We start from the raw sequence: 20,821 nt of genomic DNA, 5'->3' as shown, positions 1-20,821 counted from the left end.
ACTTTTAAGATTAATTCTAATATTTTTCTGCAGTTATTGTCATTCCTGTGTAAAGATGAGTGTTAACTTGCCAACTCACTATAGCTTTGAACTGAAAAGATTTGGTAAATCTTTAATTTTCAATTTTTAGAGTAAGAACTTGATAATAGTGAACTTCTGATAGCTTTACACATATATATATTTTTTTGTTTTGTTTTGTTTTGTTTTTAATGTTGTATCACCGGGGCACCTGGGTGGCTCAGTCGATTGAGCATCCATCATGATTTTGGCTCAGGTCATGGGATCGAGCCCAGGACTTGAGCTCTGGGCTCTGCGCTGAGTGGGGAGCCTGCTTAAGATTCTTTCTCTCTTTCCATTTGCCCCGCTCTCACCACAGAGCTCTCCTCTCTCTCTCAAAACAATTAATACGTAAATCAATCAATCAATCAATCAACATGGATTCCTGAATTTTTATTTATTCAATTTATCATAATGAATTATAGGCATTATTTTTGAAGCTCAAATTATCCCAAATTTGGCTAGTTGAGAGCCTCTTGAAAGTAGCTGCTGATTGCTTTGTTATACTCCATTATTCTTTGAGCATTTCTTAAGACAACATGATGTTCCAGGCTCGCTGGGTATTTCCCTGCCCAATGCCTGTAAGCATACACCTTTCCAAAGGGGTCTGATTCCTTTTACTGGGAAATACTGTTTAGAACCCAAGAATTGTACCATCCTGTGAAGAGAATTATGTTGAAATAGAAATGTTCAACACCGTGGAAACGTCTTTAAATGTCTTCTTGCTTGACAGAAGACTGAAATAGAAGTGAAATTTAAAATTCATTTGCTCCTATTGGATCTTACAATTCAAGTTTAATAACACAGGGTTAAAAACTTTCTAGTACATTTTCTGTCTCTTCTCTTTACTCACATATTCTTATATTTCAATATTTGCAAAAATAATATAAAAAGTTTAATGCAAACATTACTACTACCAGGTAAACTACTGAACGAAGGTTACAATGTCTTTGCATTTATTTTGTCCCAGGATGTTCAACTCTGAATGTAAGTACTCTCTTCCAAAATGACTTCAAATAATCCTTATCTCTGATTGGTTCACTTCCCAACTTAATACAGTTTTACATTTATTTGCATTCATATTTTAATTTTAAATCATGCTTCTTCCTCTATTAAGCTAAACTTTTTAGATATGGAAAACAGCTACATGTTTCAAAAGTCAAAGTCACATGACAAGGCTCTCTGAAGAGTAAGCTTTTTCCATCATTTATCTGTTTCCTCATTTAATAAAGTTATATTTTTATTAGTTTCTGTCATCCTCCCCGTGTTTATTAATCTCCTTTTTTCAATATATAGAAGGGAGGTGATTTTACACATTTATCTGTACCTTGCTGTTTTCGTATTTATCATTCTAATCTTCTCTTGAATAGCCTTCCTCAGCTCCCTGCACCGAGGCTGCCTCAGTAGCTGTGCTGCGGTAGACACTGGTCACCAGCACAGTCTGGATTAAGCGTCCCCACATGTGGCTGCGTTGGGAGCCAGAAGGGAAAAGGCTGTCTGGCACTGCCCTCCTCTGGGCTCCTCTGGGCTCCTCTGACCTTGGCCTTGTCGCTGGGGTGCTTGAGAAGAAAGGCCTCCTAGGTCAGAAGGGTAGGAGGAGCCCAAGTTGCGCCTGGCCCCAGGCCACGTTAGGGACCCTTGTAAGAATCCTGGTGGCGGGCAGACACTGGGAGACCTAATCTTTGGACGCCCAGTGTGAAATCCTCCTTTGTGAACTGTGTCAGCGAACGAGCAATTAGTATTTATTTCTTGGTGGATGGACACTCTGCCCTTAACCGTTCCCACACGCAAAAATTAACCTAGTAGGAGCCAAGACCCCAGGTCTTTAAATCCATGCCTCCAGGGCACACAGCAGTCCCTTTCAGGGAAACCCAAAACTTCACACCTGTCAGAGTTTTGAAAAATATGACTGCAAATTTGCAAAACACTGTGTAACACATCACACTCATTACCTCAATCGTTTCTCATGGAAACCCCATGACGTAGGTACTCCATCCACATCTTTCAGAGAATGCAAGGGTTTTAGAAAGAATAAGCCGTTGGCCCAGGATCACATTGCTAGGCAGAAGCCAAGCCATAACCTGACCCTAATCTGGCTCACAGATTTTTTTTTTTTTTAATAAGCAACGTGAATAATTTAATTAGTTTTGGAAACCCCTCTCCTCCCCAAATAACACCTGAACGCAAAATGCAGTAACGCTTTGCAAAAGTTACCTACCGGTGGTCAAAAATATTTTAAAACAGATTTGAAGATTGTTTGTAGTGTTTTTACTCATAACATGAAGCGCAAACCTTGGACTAGGGCGGATTCCCGTATTGCTATCACCCCAGGTAAATTTAAAACAAAAGAGAAATTCGGAGACTTCCTAGCGTGCAATTAAATGCAAAGACAAACAAAGCCCTTAAGAAAACCATTCGAGAGGGCTACGAAACGAATAAAACACAAGGGTCAATTACTTCTGTGGGGGCTGAATTAAACTGAAGGGAAGTCAAGACGCCCTAACGCCTACCGAGCGGCAATAGACAGAGGCACTTAGCCACCGCGGGACCCCTGCAGGCGTGCAGGAGCCAGCCAGTCGCGCAGGCGCAGGGCGGGAGCGGGAATCCGCCCCGCCTTCCCGGGCCCCGCCCCCCCCGCTTCAGTTCCGGGTCCTGTCAGTAGGGGCGGCCGCGGTCTGGGCAGCGGCCAAAGCCGCGAAGCTGCGCGGCCCGGGTTTCCAGCCGGGCCTCTTTCCCGGCCGGGCCCCAGCATGGCTGCCCCCAGGGCTGCGGGTGGGGACGGTGCCGCGTTGTCGCGTTCCTGACGGCCCCTGGCGTCTGTGCTCTCCTTCTCTTCCCCAGGCCACTCCAGCAGACATGTTTGCCAAGGCCTTTCGGGTCAAGTCCAACACGGCCATCAAGGGGTCGGACAGGTGAGGGAGAGAAGGGCCCTGTTCCGCCCACCAGGACACCCAGCCATTTCTCCATCCCGGCTGGCCCACAGCCCTTTTGGACTAGCTCAGCCGACCCGGGGTGGAGGCCGAGGGGTCCAGCGGGGGAAGGGACCCCAGGGGACCAGGCTGGAATAGACCTGTTTTGAGGGTGAAGAGGGAGAGGAGGCCTGATTTATCTCCCAGGCTATCTTTTGGATATTGTAGTTCGTTTAAAGGAAAACGTAATTCAATCAGCGCTTACTGACTGCGATCTATTGGAGGGCGCCAGAAAAGAAAGGAAAGAAGGAAGGAAGAAAGACAGACGGACAGGGTGCCTCTCTCCTAAGAGCTTAGAGTCCCTGAGGAGAAATCAGATGGGGAACCGAGAACTACAACGATAGGAGGGAAAGTGTCTAGTGATTACTTCTGGCAGGAGAGACAGACAGATGGAGGGAGAGGTGAGGGAGAATTAAGGGACATGTTTTGAGGAGAACCGTATCTGTTCAGTGTCGCAAACGCAGATAGCACGTTGCGAATTTTGGACCCCGTGTTCTATAGTTGTCACTCTTGGTGCCCTGGTATAGCTTTTTAACCATCTGGACAGGTTTGCCAAGCATAGAGAGAAGGGAGTGGGTGCGAGGGCTAGGCGTAGAGGCAGGAAGGCAGGGCTGAATTTCCAAAGTCAGGCTAACTTGGTTACTGCCTGGATCTCAGTTTCCCTCTTTCTTCGTAAAATGGAAAGTCTTGCCCCCAAGAATATGTGACAATAGAGGAGACATGGGATGTGAAAGAGAATAGGATGTTTTGGAGGAGTGTACGAGAGTAGGGCATCATAAAGCAGTTTTTCCTTGGCGCCTTGATTTGATAGTAAGTCCTTCCGAATCCTTTGCATTTCTCAAAATGCATCCAGGCACGATTCATACGACTCATTGGTTTGCTTTCTGCAGGAAAAAGCTTCGGGCTGATGTGATGGCTGCTTTCCCCACTCTAGGAACAGATCAGGTCTCTGTGTTGGTACCTGGAAAGGAGGAGCTCAACATTGTGAAACTGTATGCTCACAGAGGGGATGCAGTGACTGTGTACGTGAGCGGTGGTAACCCCATCCTGTTCGAAGTGGAGAAAAATCTGTATCCGACAGGTATGGCAACAGGATGGACATGGCCATTACTGTAATCCTTGCCTGGCATCCGTTACTCCTTATTTCTTTCATTCACCTGTCTTACTCAAAACAGTAAGTGCCAAATCTCCCAGTACCATCCGTAAGAATCGTTTCGGGCCCAGTGTCCCTAGAATTGGGTCTTTCAAGGTCGAGACTTACTGCCGTAGGAGGGAGAATGAAAGGGCCAATACAGAAAGAGCGCGGTTGCCAAGAGATATTCTGAGATGAAGGAATAGTAGTTCCTAGTGGGTTAACTAGGGATGGAGCAGGGGTCTCGAAAAGGGTGGCATTTCAGGACATGTAGGAAATACGTCTTAAAACGATGACTGGCAGGATTTTCTTTAGAGACTGAAAAGATCCTGTGATAGGAAAGAAGCTGGGTTAATGAAACCACGTACCCAGCGGTCTTAGTGATGTACTCCCATCGAGATACCTCACAGGGATTCTTCCTTCGGCTCTATCTGGCTCTCAGGATCCTTTGCTTTCTCTCCTTGTGACAGAACTCAGACATCTAGGGTCCTTTTGTCTCTAGCTGCTGACACCTGCTTTGTCACTGGGGCTTTTCTTGCCCTAAGCTGGGCTGCAGCAGCGTAGGGCGGTCTCCTTGGGCCGCTCCTGCCCCCACCCCTCTTTGCTGCTATAGGGACACAGGAGGCGCTTTTTGATCTAAGGGTTTTTACCACTAATCACTATGAAAACAGAAGGAATACAAATAATAAACATACGGAAATTTCCAAATTGTTTACAGGCTGGTGCCCTGTTCTTAGTCTACTTGTTTCTGAGGTCACAAATGGAATCCTCCTTGGTCTTTGTCCCCGCTTTTACCTGCTGTGCCCATTTCTACAGCTACAATCAGGTGGAATGATGGGGCCTCCCAGTCTCAGGTGTCATCCAGGTTTTTAAGAATCTACCTTCTTCATTCCAATAGCAAAGCCTGTGGGCCCACTGCCTCCCTGTTATTTCCTAAGCATACCCACAGAAGATTTCCTTAGTCACTGAGGAGAGCTTTAAAGACAAGAGAGTGATTACCATTTATAATTTTTAAAAATTATATTCACATGTACTTTTGTATATGTGTATACTTTTTCAATTTTTAGTAGTTTTACCACCTTCACAAGTGTGGAAATTCTTGGTGATATCCTAATATTTATCCTTCCATATTTCCATTTTATATGGCTGTATAATGGTATAAATATGTTTATGTGATTTGTAAGCGTTTTTATGTATATTTGTAATCGCTTATATTGCGATTATTAAAAGATAAAAAGTATATTAGAAAAAAGAAGAATCTGCCTATTTTAAGAAGGAAACCCCTAGAAACCAAGGCTACACTGTATGTTAACTAACCTGAATTTAAATAAATACATTTAAATTTGAAAAAAAAACACAAAAAAAAGCCAGAATGAACCCTCTTTGGGCCTCACAGCCTGTTCTCTAGCTTTGAGCTGAGTTCCTTTACTGTCCCTGAATTAAAGTGCCCTTCGCGTTTGTCTTTGCCAGTGCCTCAGGGGATTAACTTTTTGGCAATAAATCTGTGTCTCTTTTTGGGCAGTGTATACCTTGTGGTCCTATCCTGACCTTCTCCCAGCTTTCACGACGTGGCCTCCGGTGCTTGAAAAACTGGTGGGGGGAGCAGGTAAGAAGATTTCCCTATATTCTGGCTATCGACTGAAACCCGCTTAGGAAGGACCGACTCCTCCAATAAATGTACCCGCTTCCTGCGTTCATATGGTTGAAAAATGGAATTTTTCCCCCGTTTGCGTTTCATCTCTCTCTTGACTGCTTCCGTGAGGTCCCTGGGCCTCTACGACGCTGTTGAAAGGCTTCAGTCAGCTTTGTACTTTGTACTTCAATGAGAAAATAGTTTGTGAACTGCCATAGGCTGTCCTTTAAGTCAGTAAGCTAAATTTGGGAAACCAGAATAAGATAGGTCATGGAACTGGCCTTGGTGCTTCAGTTGGACCACTAGCCCCCCTAGGGAAATGGTGTGATACTCAGGTTGCCGTCTTTTAATTTTCATTATGAATAACCTAGCTGATACCTGATAAAGGTTTGAGGTTGAGTGAACGAATAAATGATGAAGTAGAACTTGGAATTGTTTAGAGGCAGAATACAGGTTGTGATGCATTTGTTTTCGTTTGCTGCAGATTTGATGCTGCCAGGACTCGTGGTGCCCCCTGCTGGTCTGCCTCAGGTACAGAAGGGTGACCTCTGTGCCATTGCCTTGCTGGGGAACAGGTACTGTGTCAGTCCACTGTGCCTTTGGGGGAAAAGCTTGGGTAAAACTGGGGGGAAGATTTGAGAAATGACGGCTTCCAATGCATATGGATAAAGGATTACACGAGAAAAAAACAAACAGGTTTTTCTGGAGTGGGCCCCTGGGGCCTTGGCAGTGAGCCTGTGGAGGTGTCTTTATATCTGGGCCAAGTGTATTTGCTGCTGCTGATTTTTTTTTCTTCTAGTAATTTTACATTTACGGAAGAGTCGCAAAGATAGTGTAGAGTTCTTATCCAGCTTTCTGTAACGATAACGTTTTTTATAACCAGAGTACAGGTATCAAAAGTAAGGAATTAACATTGGCACAGTCCTATGAATACAATTGTAGACTTCATTCATATTCCCCCAGTTTTTCCATGAAATGTCTTTCCATACCACTTTGCATGTAAATGTTGTCTTAGTCTCTGGTCTGTGACATTTTCTTGGTCTTTCTTGGTCTTTCATTGCCTTAACACCTTTTTCTTCATCATCTACATCATCATCCTCTCTTTTAATTCTGTTTTTCATTATTTATTTTTGAAAAGGAGAGGATGTCAGTGGGCAGAGGCAGAGAGAGAGAGAAAGAGAGAGAGAGAGAATCCCCCTACATGGGACTCAATCCATGTGCCCCGGGATCATGACCTGAGCTGTAACCAAGAGTCAGACGCTTAACTGACTGAGCCACCCAGATGCTCCTAAGTTATTTGGATAGTTTTCTTGAGATATATTTTACATACTACAAAATTCACTAACTCCAAAGGTACATTTCGGTGATTTGTAGTGTATTTTTACAGAGTTGTTCAGCCTTTAAACATAAATAAGGAAGTATTCATAGGAACAGTTCCGAAAAATCAAAAGCCCCTTCACCTCACAAACCTTTGTCCTAGAAGTAACCGTATCATTTGATGCATACATCCTTGTCAGCCTTCTTGAATATATGCATATGTGTGCTTATGAAAACGTACAATTTTGTTGTGTATGGTTAAAAATACAACCAAATGGAATTATGCTTTATCTGTATTGTTTTTCCACTTACGATCGTGGGGACATTTTCCAGGTCAGCAAGCTCAGGGACGCTGAGCCTTCTTACCTGCTGTGTGGTGGTGGAAGAGGTCCTCTCCGAGTGTACCTTGTGGTCACCTCCAGTGTGTCTTCATCACAAACAATATCTTTTTTTTTTCTTAACGTAATTTGTTGTCAAATTGGCTAACATACAGTGTGTACCGTGTGCTCTTGGTTTTGGGGGTAGATTCCCATCGTCGATTGCTTACATACAATACCCAGTGTTCATGCAAACAGTTGCCCTCCTCAATGCCCATCACCCATTTTCCCCTTTCCCCAGCCCCCTCCCATCAACCCTCCATTTGATCTCTGTATTTAAGAGTCTCTAATGGTTTGCCTCCCTCCCTCCTGTTTGTAACTATTTTTCCCCTTCCCTTCCCCAGTGGTCTTCGGTTAAGTTTCTCAAGTTCCACACGAGTGAATATATATATATGTACATATATATATATATGTATATATATGTATATATATATATTCCTCTTATCCATTCATCAGCTGATAGACATTTAAGCTCTTTCCATGATTTGGCTATGTTGAAAGCTCTGTTGTAAACATTGGGGTCCATGTAACCCTATGAATCAGCACTCCTGTATCCTTTGGATAAATTCCTAGTAGCGCTATTGCTGGGTTGTAGGGTTGTTCTATTTTTAATGTTTTGTGGAACCTCCACATTGTGCTGAATCTGCAGCAGGCTCCAGGCTCTGAGCTGTCAGCACAAAGCCTGGCTTGAGGCTCGAACCCACGAGCTGGGAGATCGTGACCTGAGCTGAAGTTGGATGCTTAACCGAATGAGCCACCCAGACACCCCTGTAAATGATTTTTAAAGGTGCTTTTATTATTTTATCTTTTGAAGTTTACACACGATAGATCTGAATGGGTTTGAATAATTAGAGAGTTAATGAAATCCCAAGTATATCACCGGTTACTGCCTTGCACATTCCAAGAACCTGAACACGTTCCAACTTAGAACAGCCTGGGTTTATAAAAACAAAAGTGGGTCACAGCATTAACATTCAGTGGGAGTGCAGTGGGAGTCTTGATTCCAACTCTGGCATTGCTGGGGCTTGTGATTGATTTTTTTTCTTTTACTTTGCAAAAGTTTCTGATGGGCGGAGCATCTAGTAATCCCTTTCATTCCCAAACTGTGTTTCAACTTCCTTTTGGAGCAAGTACTTTCCTGCTCTAATCACAACTTTTAGCTGAAGAGCAGCTGACATAGAGTGAGCAGTGTGGGCTATTAAATGTGCCCCTAAAGGATCCTCAAAATGAGATTTTCAGCACAGGTTGTTTGGCTTATGTGGTGGACTGTTTGTGTTGCAGAAGGTAAGAGTGAAAAAAAGAAAGCCTTTTCTGTGTTATAAAACATTTTCTGTTCTGCTTTTCACAGTGGTAATAGGATTTTGGCGTAGATTGTGATTTAATTACTGTTCTGTAGCTTAGTGTGTGAGTGGCTTTTGACATTGTTAAGTTTCAAAAAATAGAAGCAGCTTATTTAGATGATGTGATTATTCATCATAATTTTATTTAATGTAAAAATTCAAAACATGTTTTAATATTTTGAATGCTGTAATATAAGCATTTCCCTTGTAATTATCATAAAACATAATTTACTCTTTTTGCTTAGAATTTTTACCCAAATGCTTTCTGTGAAAGTATGAAGAAGCATATGAACATATATAGAACCAGAACAGAAATTAGACAATAGAAACCTTCAAATCAACTAATGACTAGATTTATCTCAGATATAGATGTTAACTCTTTCTGAAGAAGAATCCCTTTAGCATTTACAACTGTTATTGTCACGGCCTTAAAAGTCTTATAGACAAGCAAGCATTACTTGTACCTTTGGCATGAATATACCATATAAATTTGAAAAAAATGAATATGCAATGTTTATAACATCCAAATATTCTCATGGGTGTTTTCCTGTGGTTGTATTTGAGGTATATTCTAGAAGACCAGTCTAAAGACTATTCTTAAGAGAATAGTGAATATGAATGTAGAAGTTTTTATTTTCTGGCATTAGTAAGGCGATTTCTAGACACATAATTACATTTCATTCTAACACTACTTCTCAATAGATTAAAAAGTTTCTTTGGATGGAATTTGGTTTCTAGTTCATGATAGGAAACTGTGTGATACTATTTGATTTACTTTTTTTGAATGACATTTTTAAAACAAATGAGTTACCTATCATTCATAAATTTCCAAAACATTTCACTAAGTCAACAAGTTTTTTTGAATGCTTGCTTCCTGTCAGCCTCTAAGCATTGAAATATACCAACAAATAACACTAAAGCTCTGTCATTGATGGTCTTTCAATTTAGAAAATGAAGGCAGGTATCTCTCTTTAATTATATTCCTCAGTCATTTTTTAAGGTTTATTCAAATATGCTTCATTTTTTTTTTTTTTTCTGAGACACGGAGCGTTTTTAGTTTCACATTCTGATATGCTATTGCTTGATTTTTAGTTCAGAAACCTTATATCCAGCCACCTTTGAAACTAGCTATACAGTCGTATTTACTGCATATGTAAATATTGCAGTGTGTATTCAAATGTAAAATATTATTGTATCGGCAAAGAGTTCCAGAACACTCTTAATGCTAGAAACCATTACAAACATCTTTTTCTGTACACAAGTGTTTTTGTCTTTTCTTTAGCAGGAGTATGTTCAGTGTCTCAATATTTGCATGCTGTTTGCCTAGGCTTTATGTGGACATCATTTGTCATGTAAGGAAGATTTGTTTTCTTTCCAGCTCATGTTTAAAACTCAAGAATTGATGCCAAGTTTAATTAAACTGTTTCAGTGATTACAAAGTGGAATTTGAAATTTTAAAATCGGGTGTTATAAAGCATGTATTAAAAATTAAGTAATACTGATGTAAACTCCTTACTTACATAATCAATTCCAGGTGACTCATTTCACCTGTATTTTCTATTTCATCAAAATGTGTTTAAATGTGGCATCCGTTTCTGCTGGTGAATTGGGCATTAGCACTCTACACGCTATCGTGAGACTGACTGTAAATCTGGCTAATTCCTAATAGAGAAACTGTACCATTACTATTTAAAGTATTTAAGGCAATACTTTAGCCACATGATTTTCCCAAAAACGCACATGATGCACAAGTGAGTAGAAAATAATCACATGAATTTTCAGCAGGTGTAGAACTGTGATTTATTCCTTGTTTGCCAAAAAGTTCTAAAACTGGTTTGAAATGCCAATTCCATCCGTCTACCATACCTAACAGAAACTTCACTCAACAAAGTAACCTTACTCATTAAAAATATCCATATATCCTTCAATAGTTGCCTCTGGTTTTATTTCCCATGTAGAAATAAATATGAAATAGTAAATTGAGATATTGAGAAATACCACATTGAATAGTGAATGGTAAATTGAGGAATTGAGAAGACAGTTTGGAACACCAGCACAATCTGCTTTACTCAACCGGTCTTAATGTTTTAGCATTTCATAAATTGCCTCTGTCCTGTTCAGAGTGAACATTCCTCCAAAAATCCTCCTCACTCTAAAGAGGAATGATAGCCCATAGGAAGAATTTATTGGCCAAGTTTCATGGAGACCAGTTAGTACCTTTTCGATGCAATAGGCTCTCTGCTTTGCCATTGCCAGGTCTGTAGAAACATTAGTTGTTTTCCTTGTAAAACATCGCAGTTGGACGAATCACCACAGGCTGCTAAGAACTGGTCATATTTACAGGACAAAGTTTAGAATAACAGTCCCTCAATCTTCCCACATAGTAGTTTCTATTTCCTGGAATATATTATGACCAGCTTTTCATGTGGACCGTTTAGACTTCGGGTCTACAAAGTGTATAATCTTTGAAATTAGCCACAGCCCAGAAATTCCTGGCTGAGAAATGTGAATAAACTAAAAACCTACTAAATCTACTAAAATTTTGTTTGGAGAGATGTGGGTGTTACCTAATTCTGGAGGTTTCAAGGGCCAAAAATAATCTTTCAGGACGTAAAATATAGATCAAAGCTAGAGAGATTCTCTTCTATCAGAAAACAAAGTAAAACAATTTTTTTGTATATTGTTTCAAGTACAAGATGGTTTCCAGTTTTACAGTTAACCCTCAAATGGAAAAAGTAATTGACATTATCAATCATAAGAATTACTTATAAATTAATTAAAAGTACTATTTTATAAAGATGTGTATGAATGTTATACACAGTTATGTAATCCAGAAAACTTGAGGTAGTGGCATTTAATCCTGAACTCTTGTGTTTCAATGCCAATATGACAAATAGGAATTCGCTTTCTACTGTCAAGAAAACTCCAGTTTTTAGAAGTATTTGTGTGATGTTTACCTATATGGTGTTTACAGTTGTGCAGTGGCCCAACTGCCTTCAGTGTCCTTTCTTCTTTGAAATGTAGTAGGGGCACGTGGGTGGCTCCATAGGTTAGGCATCCGACTCTTGATTTTAGCTCAGGTCATGATCTCACAGTTTGTGGCATTGAGCCCCACAGCAGGCTCTGCGCTGACAACTGGGAGCCAGCTTGGGATTCTCTCTCTCTCTCTCCCTCCCCCTCTCCCCCTCTCCCCCTCTCCCCCTCTCCCCCTCTCCCCCTCTCCCCCTCTCCCCCTCTCCCTCTCTCCCTCTCTCCTCTGCTCCTCTGCTGTTTGCACTCTGTCTCTCAAAATAACTAAATGAACACTAAAAAAAAAAAAAAAAACTTCTATTTAAAAAAAAGAAAAATGTTTCTTAAAAGAAAAAAAAAGTATTGATATTACTAGATTCAACAAACCTGAAATTTATGTGGAATAGCAAATACTCTGAATAAATACTTTAGTATAGTAAAATACAATAGTATTTACTGCAATTTACTGTGATTCATATAAGCTGAAAATTCTCTATTACAATTTCAGTGCAGAAAGGTAGAAATGGATGATGAGGGTGAAGAAGGGACTAAGGAACTCTGGAAGGTGATGTGGCCCTGGGGAGGGGAGATCTGATGGGTGAAGCGTGACAGTGAGCGCCATGAGAAGGGTCAGAGCAGACGCCCCGGGAGTGTCACGAGAGGGAGAGGTGTGCCACAGCAAGCCGTGTTTATTTTTAATGTAGACATAATGGAGAATGCATATGCTACTTTTCTGCCTGCACATAATGTTAAACTACAACTCAGTTATCAAGTTTTGTTGAAATTGTTCTTAGCTGAAAATAAGTATGTCCCCCAATGACACTTAAATTCTCTTTTGGCCTTTGATTGCTAGGGCTACTGGCCAAGTCTTCATCGATCCACTTTTCTTTGCCCAATCCCTGATTGTTCTACAACCTTTGCACTTTCCCTTCTTCCCAATTATGCCTCCCCCTCACCCCTCACACCATTCCTACCTGCCCAGGATGTGAGTTTTTCCCAACCAGTCTATCCTGTGCTCACTAAACTGATGTGCACTTTACCCATAGCTTAACAACTTTAACTAGTTTCAGAATATGGTGCATAAACAAGAGATGATATATTTGCGGTAAAATGTGCTACATTTTAGGGGGAAAAATCACAAAAATAACAAAAGGGTTAAATAGGTTTGACAGAGCACTTCTATGTGTTTGGACATTTTAACTGAGAGAGCCAAGTTTCTCAAACCATGTTGACCAAAATGTAATAGATAGGAAAGTGATTATAGAATAGTTCCTTCAAAGGCTCCCCAAAGCCTTTTTGAACAAAATTAAAATGATTCCTGACTTCAAAATTAGGGCATAAATTCAAAATTAAGACATGTAGACAAGAGGTACAATGGAGTTACAGATAGCAGAGTTTCTTGGGTTCATGCAATAGAGCTTTGAGATCACTGTACATGTGTTGTCATGTCTTATCTTTTACACTGGTTACCGTCCACTGTGCTCTTCCCATGGGTTGCCTGCAATCTGCGGATATAATGGAAAGGTTCCAAAAGAGTTTCATATTCATCCATTCATTCTTTCATTCATTTATTTGCCCATCCAGTGGTCACTTTTTAAGTGCCTGCTAAGTGCCAGGCATTAGGACTAGCATTTACCAAAAGGCCATTTAGTGCGGAAAACAAAAGGAATGATTATTGTATTTCGTCAGTATACTGTATTTTACTGTATAAAGCATTGTGATGGAGGCAAGCAAAAGAGAGACTACAGGATCATTTAGAGGAGGCAAGAAATCCAAGTTGGAATGAGAGTCTGGAGTGGGATCAGGTTGGGGAGTTTGTTTGTAAGAGGTGGAATGAAGAGAGCCAAATCTGTCAGGGTCACGATGGCATCTTGGGTAGGCTTTGAAGGTTGGATGGGAGTCATGGAAATAAGGATGCCAGGGAGGAGGACATTCAAGACTGAGGAACATGGCTCCTGGGTGGCTCAATTGGTTAAGCATCAGACTCTTGATTCAGCTCAGGTCATGATCTCAGTCTTGACATCGAGTCCCATGTGGAGCTCCACACTGGGAATGAACCCTGCTTGGGATTCTCTCAATCTCTCTCTCTTTCTCTCTCTCTCTCTCTGAATCTCTCTCTCTCTCTCTGTCTCCTTTTAGTCCTGCCCCCTCCATAAAAAAAAAAAAAAAAAAAAAAAGGACTGAGGAAACATCAGTTGTGTTTGCAAAAGACTGATAGTAGATCTGTAAAAATGGAGGATTGAAATCATCCCCACCTTTCTAAATCTGCCATCAGTTACAATTCCACAAGTACTACAGGTGAAATTGGGTATAGTGTGTGTTGTTTTTCTTCTTTTCTTTTTTAATCCTTATCCTCAGGATTGACATGATAATTATTCAGATGCGGAATCATTCCTGCTACAGTTTTTAAAGGTCCTTATTTTAATGTCTCCCTCCAACTAAGCTCCTTTTTTATAGCAACCAGTCAATATATACTAACAACTTATTTTAAGAAGCTACCATTTTGACTTGAACAATAATTGGCATTAGGTAGTAGTGATCCAAATAGTACACATTTCAAGAAATTTGATTTCAGTGATATATTCAGGCTGTATCCTGATAGTAACTTGCTTCAATCCTAATTATGGCATACTTGTATTCTGCCCAATTTCTCATAGCTATGACCTGTTCTCCTATTTGCTTTTCATAATCCTGTAAATATCTTCATGGTCTTTACACTGTTAAAATTTCAAGAGGAAATTGCATAGTCATATTTAAGAAAATTTTTAAGCATAAGTTTATTTTTTAAAATGCCTCAATAGTATAATATAATCTCTCTCTGCTTTTTCTAGAGTTTATTTTTTAAAAACTTCATTGCAACCGATAACTTTATTTATAGAGGTGTATATATTATTTGCCACATGTCTTTAATTATTCTCATGTTATTTGTAAAATAGTCTGAATATATCTTATTTTGAAAAACTAATTGGATCATATCATGTATATGTATATGTAACTAATATTCATATATACCAATGAGAAGATAGGAAAGAAATTTAACATAAAATATCTATTTTTGCTATTTCCATTTTGTCCATTTGATTTACTTTTTCGATGTTGATTTTTAGTTTGGCTTTAGATTAAGTTCTAATGCCTACTGAGTTTAGAATTAAGCTATTTAAAAAGTAGTATCTCCTATTCTTTTTTTCTCAAAATAATATTAGAAAAATAGAGTAATTGTACAAAGAGACCAACCTTACTCTACCAAAGCAGTCTGGTACACATTTGATTGAGGTTTTCGTGATTAGGTTTAGAATGTCTTACAAATGAAAGGAAAATTCAGCAAAGAATTTTAATCACAAGAGTGACATGACCAATTCTGGAAAAAAATCCTATGTAACCCCGTGGAGAATGGAGGCTTGCAGACTAGCTAGCAGACTGTGTCACAGTGAAGGTGGCAAATGGTCATAATCACAACTAAGAGTTTGGAGATGGCACTGGAAAATGGGGAAATGGAGTAGGGGGTCGTGACACTGTTTTCTTACAGTCAAGAGATGCCATTTAAAGTTCATGGAAAAAGCACCATAATTTTAAGAGTTATTTGAAGTAAAAAGGGTAATCAATATGACAATACCTCTACTATAGTAAACATATATACATAGTAAAAATTGTGAGAAGCTGGTAGGAAGATTATGTGAAAGGTGTGTATATTTGTCTTTTCCATCTGGTTGTTAAAAGCAATTAACCAAATTTGAAAATTCAAGAGCAAGTGGTATAAATGTATTATTTTGAAACATAACCTGAGGAAAATGCATTTGCCTCAGGCTAGCTAATGGGCTAGTGGTGTGTGTGTGTGTGTGTGTGTGTGTGAATTGATTACTTTAAATGTTTTGAAGATGGATTACTCTTGGCCGATTTGTTTAAAAAATAATTTAAATGAAATAAATTAATTGATAAAACTTTATTACCTTTACCTTGCATTAGCTTAATAGGATAGGAACGGTGTTTATCAAAATATTAATATATTACTAAAGCATAGTTCTGTACTCACAATGTTGGCATCTATGTTTGAAAATTAACTTATTTTTCCAATAGCCAGAATGCCATGAAGTGGATTTGAATTTCTAAAATGAAAAACACACATATTAGCCTGCAATTAAGCATAAAATCTTCATCATGAACATTAAATTTAAAAACGAACAACACAAAAAATCTGGCTCTTTGGAAGAGGGGGGAATCCAGAGAGGTGGTTTGTGTTGTTTTATGACAGGATGTTAGCACCATCTAGTGGAGAAACAGAATGTTTACTTAAATTCTAAAAATCAAAATGTAATGTAGAATCATTTATTAAAAGTTCCCTAACATAAATGTGCTAAAAATTTGCTAAAACATCAAAGAAAACTTACTGCATATGAAATCTCACACAAGTATTATTTACTACAGAAAAGTATAGTTTCATATGGAGCTTGTATGAAATGTGAAACATGTTCATCAGAGATAGGTTCCATGATGGTCTTCACCTCTGTTGATTATTTGCCCCTTACCTTTTAAAAAGAAATTCTAGAATAGAATGTTAAGCCATTGTCATAAAACCAAGTGAAGAAAGGAGTTATGCAGTGAAAGTAACACTAATGAATATGTCTGGTGATAAGTATCTTTGAATTTGCCATTTTTAAAAGTAATCATTGGAGACCTAATGTAATCATTCTATCTTTTAAAGTGTTTATTTAAATTAAAGTTTTTATTTAAATGTAATCATTCTGTCTTTTAAAGTTTTTATTTAAATTACAGTTAGTTAGTACCTACTGCAATATTAGTTTCAGGAGTAGCATTTAGTGGTTCATCATTTACACATAGCACCCAATGCTCATCACAACAAATGCCCTCCTCAGTATTCATTACTTGTAATCCATTTCCCCACCTACCTCCCCTCCAGCAACCCTCAGTTTGTTCTCTATACTTAAGAGTCTGTTTTATGGTTTCCCTCTCTTTTTTTCCTCCTATGTTCATCTCTTTCATTTTTTAAATTCCACATATGAGTGAAATCATGTGGTATTTGTCTTTTTCTGACTGACTTATTTTGCTTAGCATAAATACACTCTAGTTCTGTCGGTGCATTGCAAATGGCAAGATTTCATACTTTTTGATGGCTGAGTAATATTCCAGTGTGTGTGTGTGTGTGTGTGTGTGTGTGTGTGTGTGTACACTGCGTCTCTTTATCCATTCATCCATCAGTGGACATTTGGGTTCTTTCTATAATTTGACTAATCGTTGATATGCTGCTCTAAATATCAAGCTGCATGTATCCTTTCAGAATCAGTATTTTTGTGTCCTTCTGTTAAATACTTAGCAGTGCAATGGCTGGATTGTAGGGTAGTTCTATTGTTAACTTTTTGAGGACCCTCCATATTGTTTTCCAGAGTGGCTGCTCCACTTTGCATTCCCACACCAACACTGCAAGAGGGTTCCCCTTTCTCTGCCTCCTTGCCAATGCCTTGTTGTTTTCTGTGCTGTTAATTTCAGCCATTGACAGGTGTGAGATAGTATCTCATCGTGGTTTTGATTTGTATCTCCTTAATGATGAGTGATGTTGAGCATCTTTTCATGTATCTGTTGGCCATGTGTGTGTCTTTGGAAAACTATTCATGTCTTCTGTCCATTTCATAACTGGATTATTTGTTTGGGTGTTGGGTTTGATAAGTTCTGTATAGATTTTGGATACTAACCCTTTATCAGATATGTCATTTGCAAATATCTTCTCCCATTCTGAAGGTTGCCTTTTAGTTTGTTGATTGTTTTCTTCATTGTGCAGAAGCTTTTTATCTTGATGAAGTCCCAATAGTTCATTTTTGCTTTTGTTTCCCTTGCCTTTGATGACATATCTAGTAAGAGGTTCCTATGGCCCAAATCAGAGAGGTTGCTGTCTGTGTTCTCTAGGATTTTGATGGTTTCCCGTCTCATATTTTGGTCTTTCATCCACTTTGAATATATTTTGTGTACCTTGTAAGAAAGTGGTCCAGTTTCATTCTTCTGCATGTTGTTGTCCAGTTTTCCCAACACTATTTATTGAAGAGACTTTTTTCCATTGGATATTCTTTCCTGCTTTGTCAAAGATTAGTTGACTATATAGTTGTGGGTCCGTTTCTGAGTTTTCTATTCTGTTCCACTGATCTGTGTGTCTGTTTTTATACCAGCACTATGCTGTCTTGGTGACTACAGCTGTGTAATGTAGCTTGAAGTCTGGAATTCTGATGCCTCCAGCTTTGCTTTTCTCTTTCAAGATTACTTTGGCTATTTGGAATCTTTTGTGGTTCCATACACATTTTAGGATTGTTTGTTCCAGCTCTGTGAAAACTGCTGGTGGTATTTTGGTAGGGATTGCAGTACATGTGTAGATTGATTTGAGTCATACAGATATTTTAATGATATTTGTTCTACCAGTCCATGAACATGGAATATTTTTCCATTTCTTTGTGTTGCTTTCAGTTTCTTTCATCAGTATTCTGTAGTTTGCAGAGTACAGATCTTTTTACCTCTTTGATTAGGTTTTTTCCTAAGTATCTTACGGTTTTTGGTGCAAATATAAATGAAGTGAATTCTTTCATTTGGAAATGAAATTCTTTCGTTTGGAAATTTCAAATGGAAATGAATTTTCATTTTTCTTTCTGCTACCTCACTATTGGTATGTAAAAATGCAACAGGCTTCTCTGCATGGAGTTTGTTTCCTGCAACTTTACTGAATTGTGTATCAGTTCCAGAAATTTTTAGTGGAGCTTTTTGGGTTTTCTATGTAGATTATCATGTTGTCTGTGAATAATGAAACTTTGATTTCTTCCTTCTTGATTAGGATGCCTTGCCTGTCTTTCTTTCTTTCTTTCTTTCTTTCTTTCTTTCTTTCTTTCTTTCTTTCGTTCTTCCTTCCTTCCTTCTTTCCTTCCTTCCTTCCTTCCTTCCTTCCTTCCTTTCTTTCTTTCTTTCTTTCTTTTTTACTTTCCTTTTTTTTTTTTTCCTGGTCTGATGCTGAGACTAGACATCCAGTACTATGTTAAGTAACAATGGTGAGAGCGGTCATCCTTATCTTGTTCCTGACCATAGAAGAAAAGTTCTCAGTTTTTCCTCATTGAGAATTATATTAGCTGTGGGTCTTTCGTATGTGGCATTTATGATAATGAGGTATGTTCCCTCTATCTCTCTTCGTTTGAGTGTTTTTTCGTTTGTTTTTTAGAAATAGAGAAAGCACGTGTGTATGGGAGTCAGGGGAGGGACAAAGGGAAGAGAGAGAGAATCTTAAGTAGGCTCCACATCCAGTGAGGAGCCTGACATGGGGCTTGATCTCCCAACCCTGAGATCATGACCTGTTTATTCTGATGGGAATTTTCTGTGCTTCCTGGATTTGGATGTCCGTTTCCTTCCCAAGTTTAGAGAACTTTTCAGCTATAATTTCCTCCAGTGAACCTTCTGCCCCCTTTTCCTTCTCTTTCTCTGGGACTCCTATGATACAAACGTTACTATGATTTATGGAGTCAATGAGTTCCCTAGGTCTACATTCGTGATCTGATATTTTTCTTTACCTCTTCTCTTCAGCTTCATTATTTTCCATAAGTTTATCTTGTATATCACTGATTCATTCTTACGATTCTTCCGTCCGTATATACAAAACTGCAGGACAGTTGTCTGTTGGTGCCTGGGACTGGTGGCTGTGCTGGTCTGGAATCTGGCCCCTGCGGTTCACTCAGTGTCAGTCCTGCTCCAGTAGGTAAGCAGTTACAGGCATGGAGGGGCTGGGGTTCATGTAAGTAGGCTCCCAGTGGAGCCACTGTCCTGTTCCCTGAAGCCCCACCGTGTTGGTGTTAGTAAGAAAAATGGCAACACCCCAGTCTCTCCTCCCCGCAGGGGGTATCTCAAACCATGCAGTTCAGGCAGCGACTTACAGAGTAGCCCGGGCATTCGACCTGTCCTGCTCCACAGTCTCCTCCAGCACCTAGTGTCCCACTCTGCGTGAACCTGGTTCCGGAATGATGCCACTCTCCCTGCCAACAAAGGGCCTCAGGTTGGCACCTGCAAGGTCTTTTTTTTTTAATTTTTTTTTTTTAACATTTATTTATTTTTGAGACAGAGAGAGACAGAGCATGAACGGGGGAGGGTCAGAGAGAGGGAGACACAGAATCTGAAACAGGCTCCAGGCTCTGAGCTGTCAGCACAGAGCCCGACGCGGGGCTCGAACTCACAGACCGCGAGATCATGCCCTGAGCCGAAGTCGGACGCTTAACCGACTGAGCCACCCAGGTGCCCCAAGACAGGCTGCTAGGGCTCTTTCACAGAAAAGGTATATTCTTTATTCTCCTGCCTCTCTGCAGCGCCCTGGGGTGGTAGTAGGTTAAGAACACTTTCTCCGTCTGTTACAGTCCTGGGGGACCCACCGTCATAAGCCGAGCGCACCACCAGAGCCAGGCAATCTAGAGGTAAGTCCTGCCTGACAACCACAGAAGCGAGGGCACCATAAAAAAAGCATAAGCTCCTTTCCTAGAGATACCTTTGACCTAGAGCGAAGCCGAGGAAGGTCACAAGGATGGCCTCCAGTGGCCTCTATCCCCAGAGAACACCTAAGTAGGCCCCTAGATGTGTGCCAAGCCACAAGTCTGCTCCTCAAGCCAAAATTCCGGGAAAGGCTGTCAGGCCTCTTTCGTAGAAAAAAACTGACATTATAGTTCAGTCTGTATATATAGTGTGCCCTTGCGGTGGTGGCCAGGGCTGAACTTTTTACAGTCCCATGGGAACCATGAATACAAACCCCACGGACCATTAGATCAAAGAATGTCCCCTGGGTGGCAGCCACGAAATCCAGTGCACCGGACATAGAAACTGGGGCACCAGCTCTTTGTCCAGATTTCCCTCCAGGAGTTACCAGTGCCCTGCAGTGCAGCAGAAGGAGGACCTGAAGATAGTGCCTATTCTCCAAGTTCCCTGTAGAGGATTATGGATGGCCCTCAGTTGTCTTTTTAATTAGA

The 20,821-nt window shown here is 40.0% G+C and overlaps 2 protein-coding genes across 2 annotated transcripts in view; both read left to right on the top strand.

The window, feature by feature from the left end:
- The first annotated feature begins 596 nt into the window (after positions 1 to 596).
- LOC115504844 lies at positions 597 to 7,616 on the top strand. Its single transcript, XM_030302050.1, has 6 exons — positions 597 to 638; positions 2,720 to 2,969; positions 3,961 to 4,107; positions 5,681 to 5,764; positions 6,276 to 6,366; positions 7,442 to 7,616. Exons 1-6 carry the CDS (start codon positions 597 to 599, stop codon positions 7,572 to 7,574), a joined length of 747 nt encoding a protein of 248 aa, XP_030157910.1. The 3' UTR covers positions 7,575 to 7,616.
- A 999-nt stretch (positions 7,617 to 8,615) lies between these two features.
- LOC115505274 (complement factor H-like) overlaps positions 8,616 to 20,821 on the top strand; it is a 66,181-nt gene continuing 53,975 nt past the window's right edge. The window contains exon 1 of the mRNA XM_030302783.1: positions 8,616 to 8,769. Within this exon, the coding sequence (XP_030158643.1) occupies positions 8,712 to 8,769 (58 nt within the window). The 5' untranslated portion in view covers positions 8,616 to 8,711. The remainder of the gene's footprint in view (positions 8,770 to 20,821) is intronic.

The sequence above is a fragment of the Lynx canadensis genome, chromosome F1 (genome assembly GCF_007474595.2).
Source record: "Lynx canadensis isolate LIC74 chromosome F1, mLynCan4.pri.v2, whole genome shotgun sequence".
NCBI lineage: Eukaryota > Metazoa > Chordata > Mammalia > Carnivora > Felidae > Lynx > Lynx canadensis.
The sequence above is the reverse complement of the archived record's forward strand: the minus strand, read 5'-3'. Positions and strand labels throughout refer to the sequence as shown.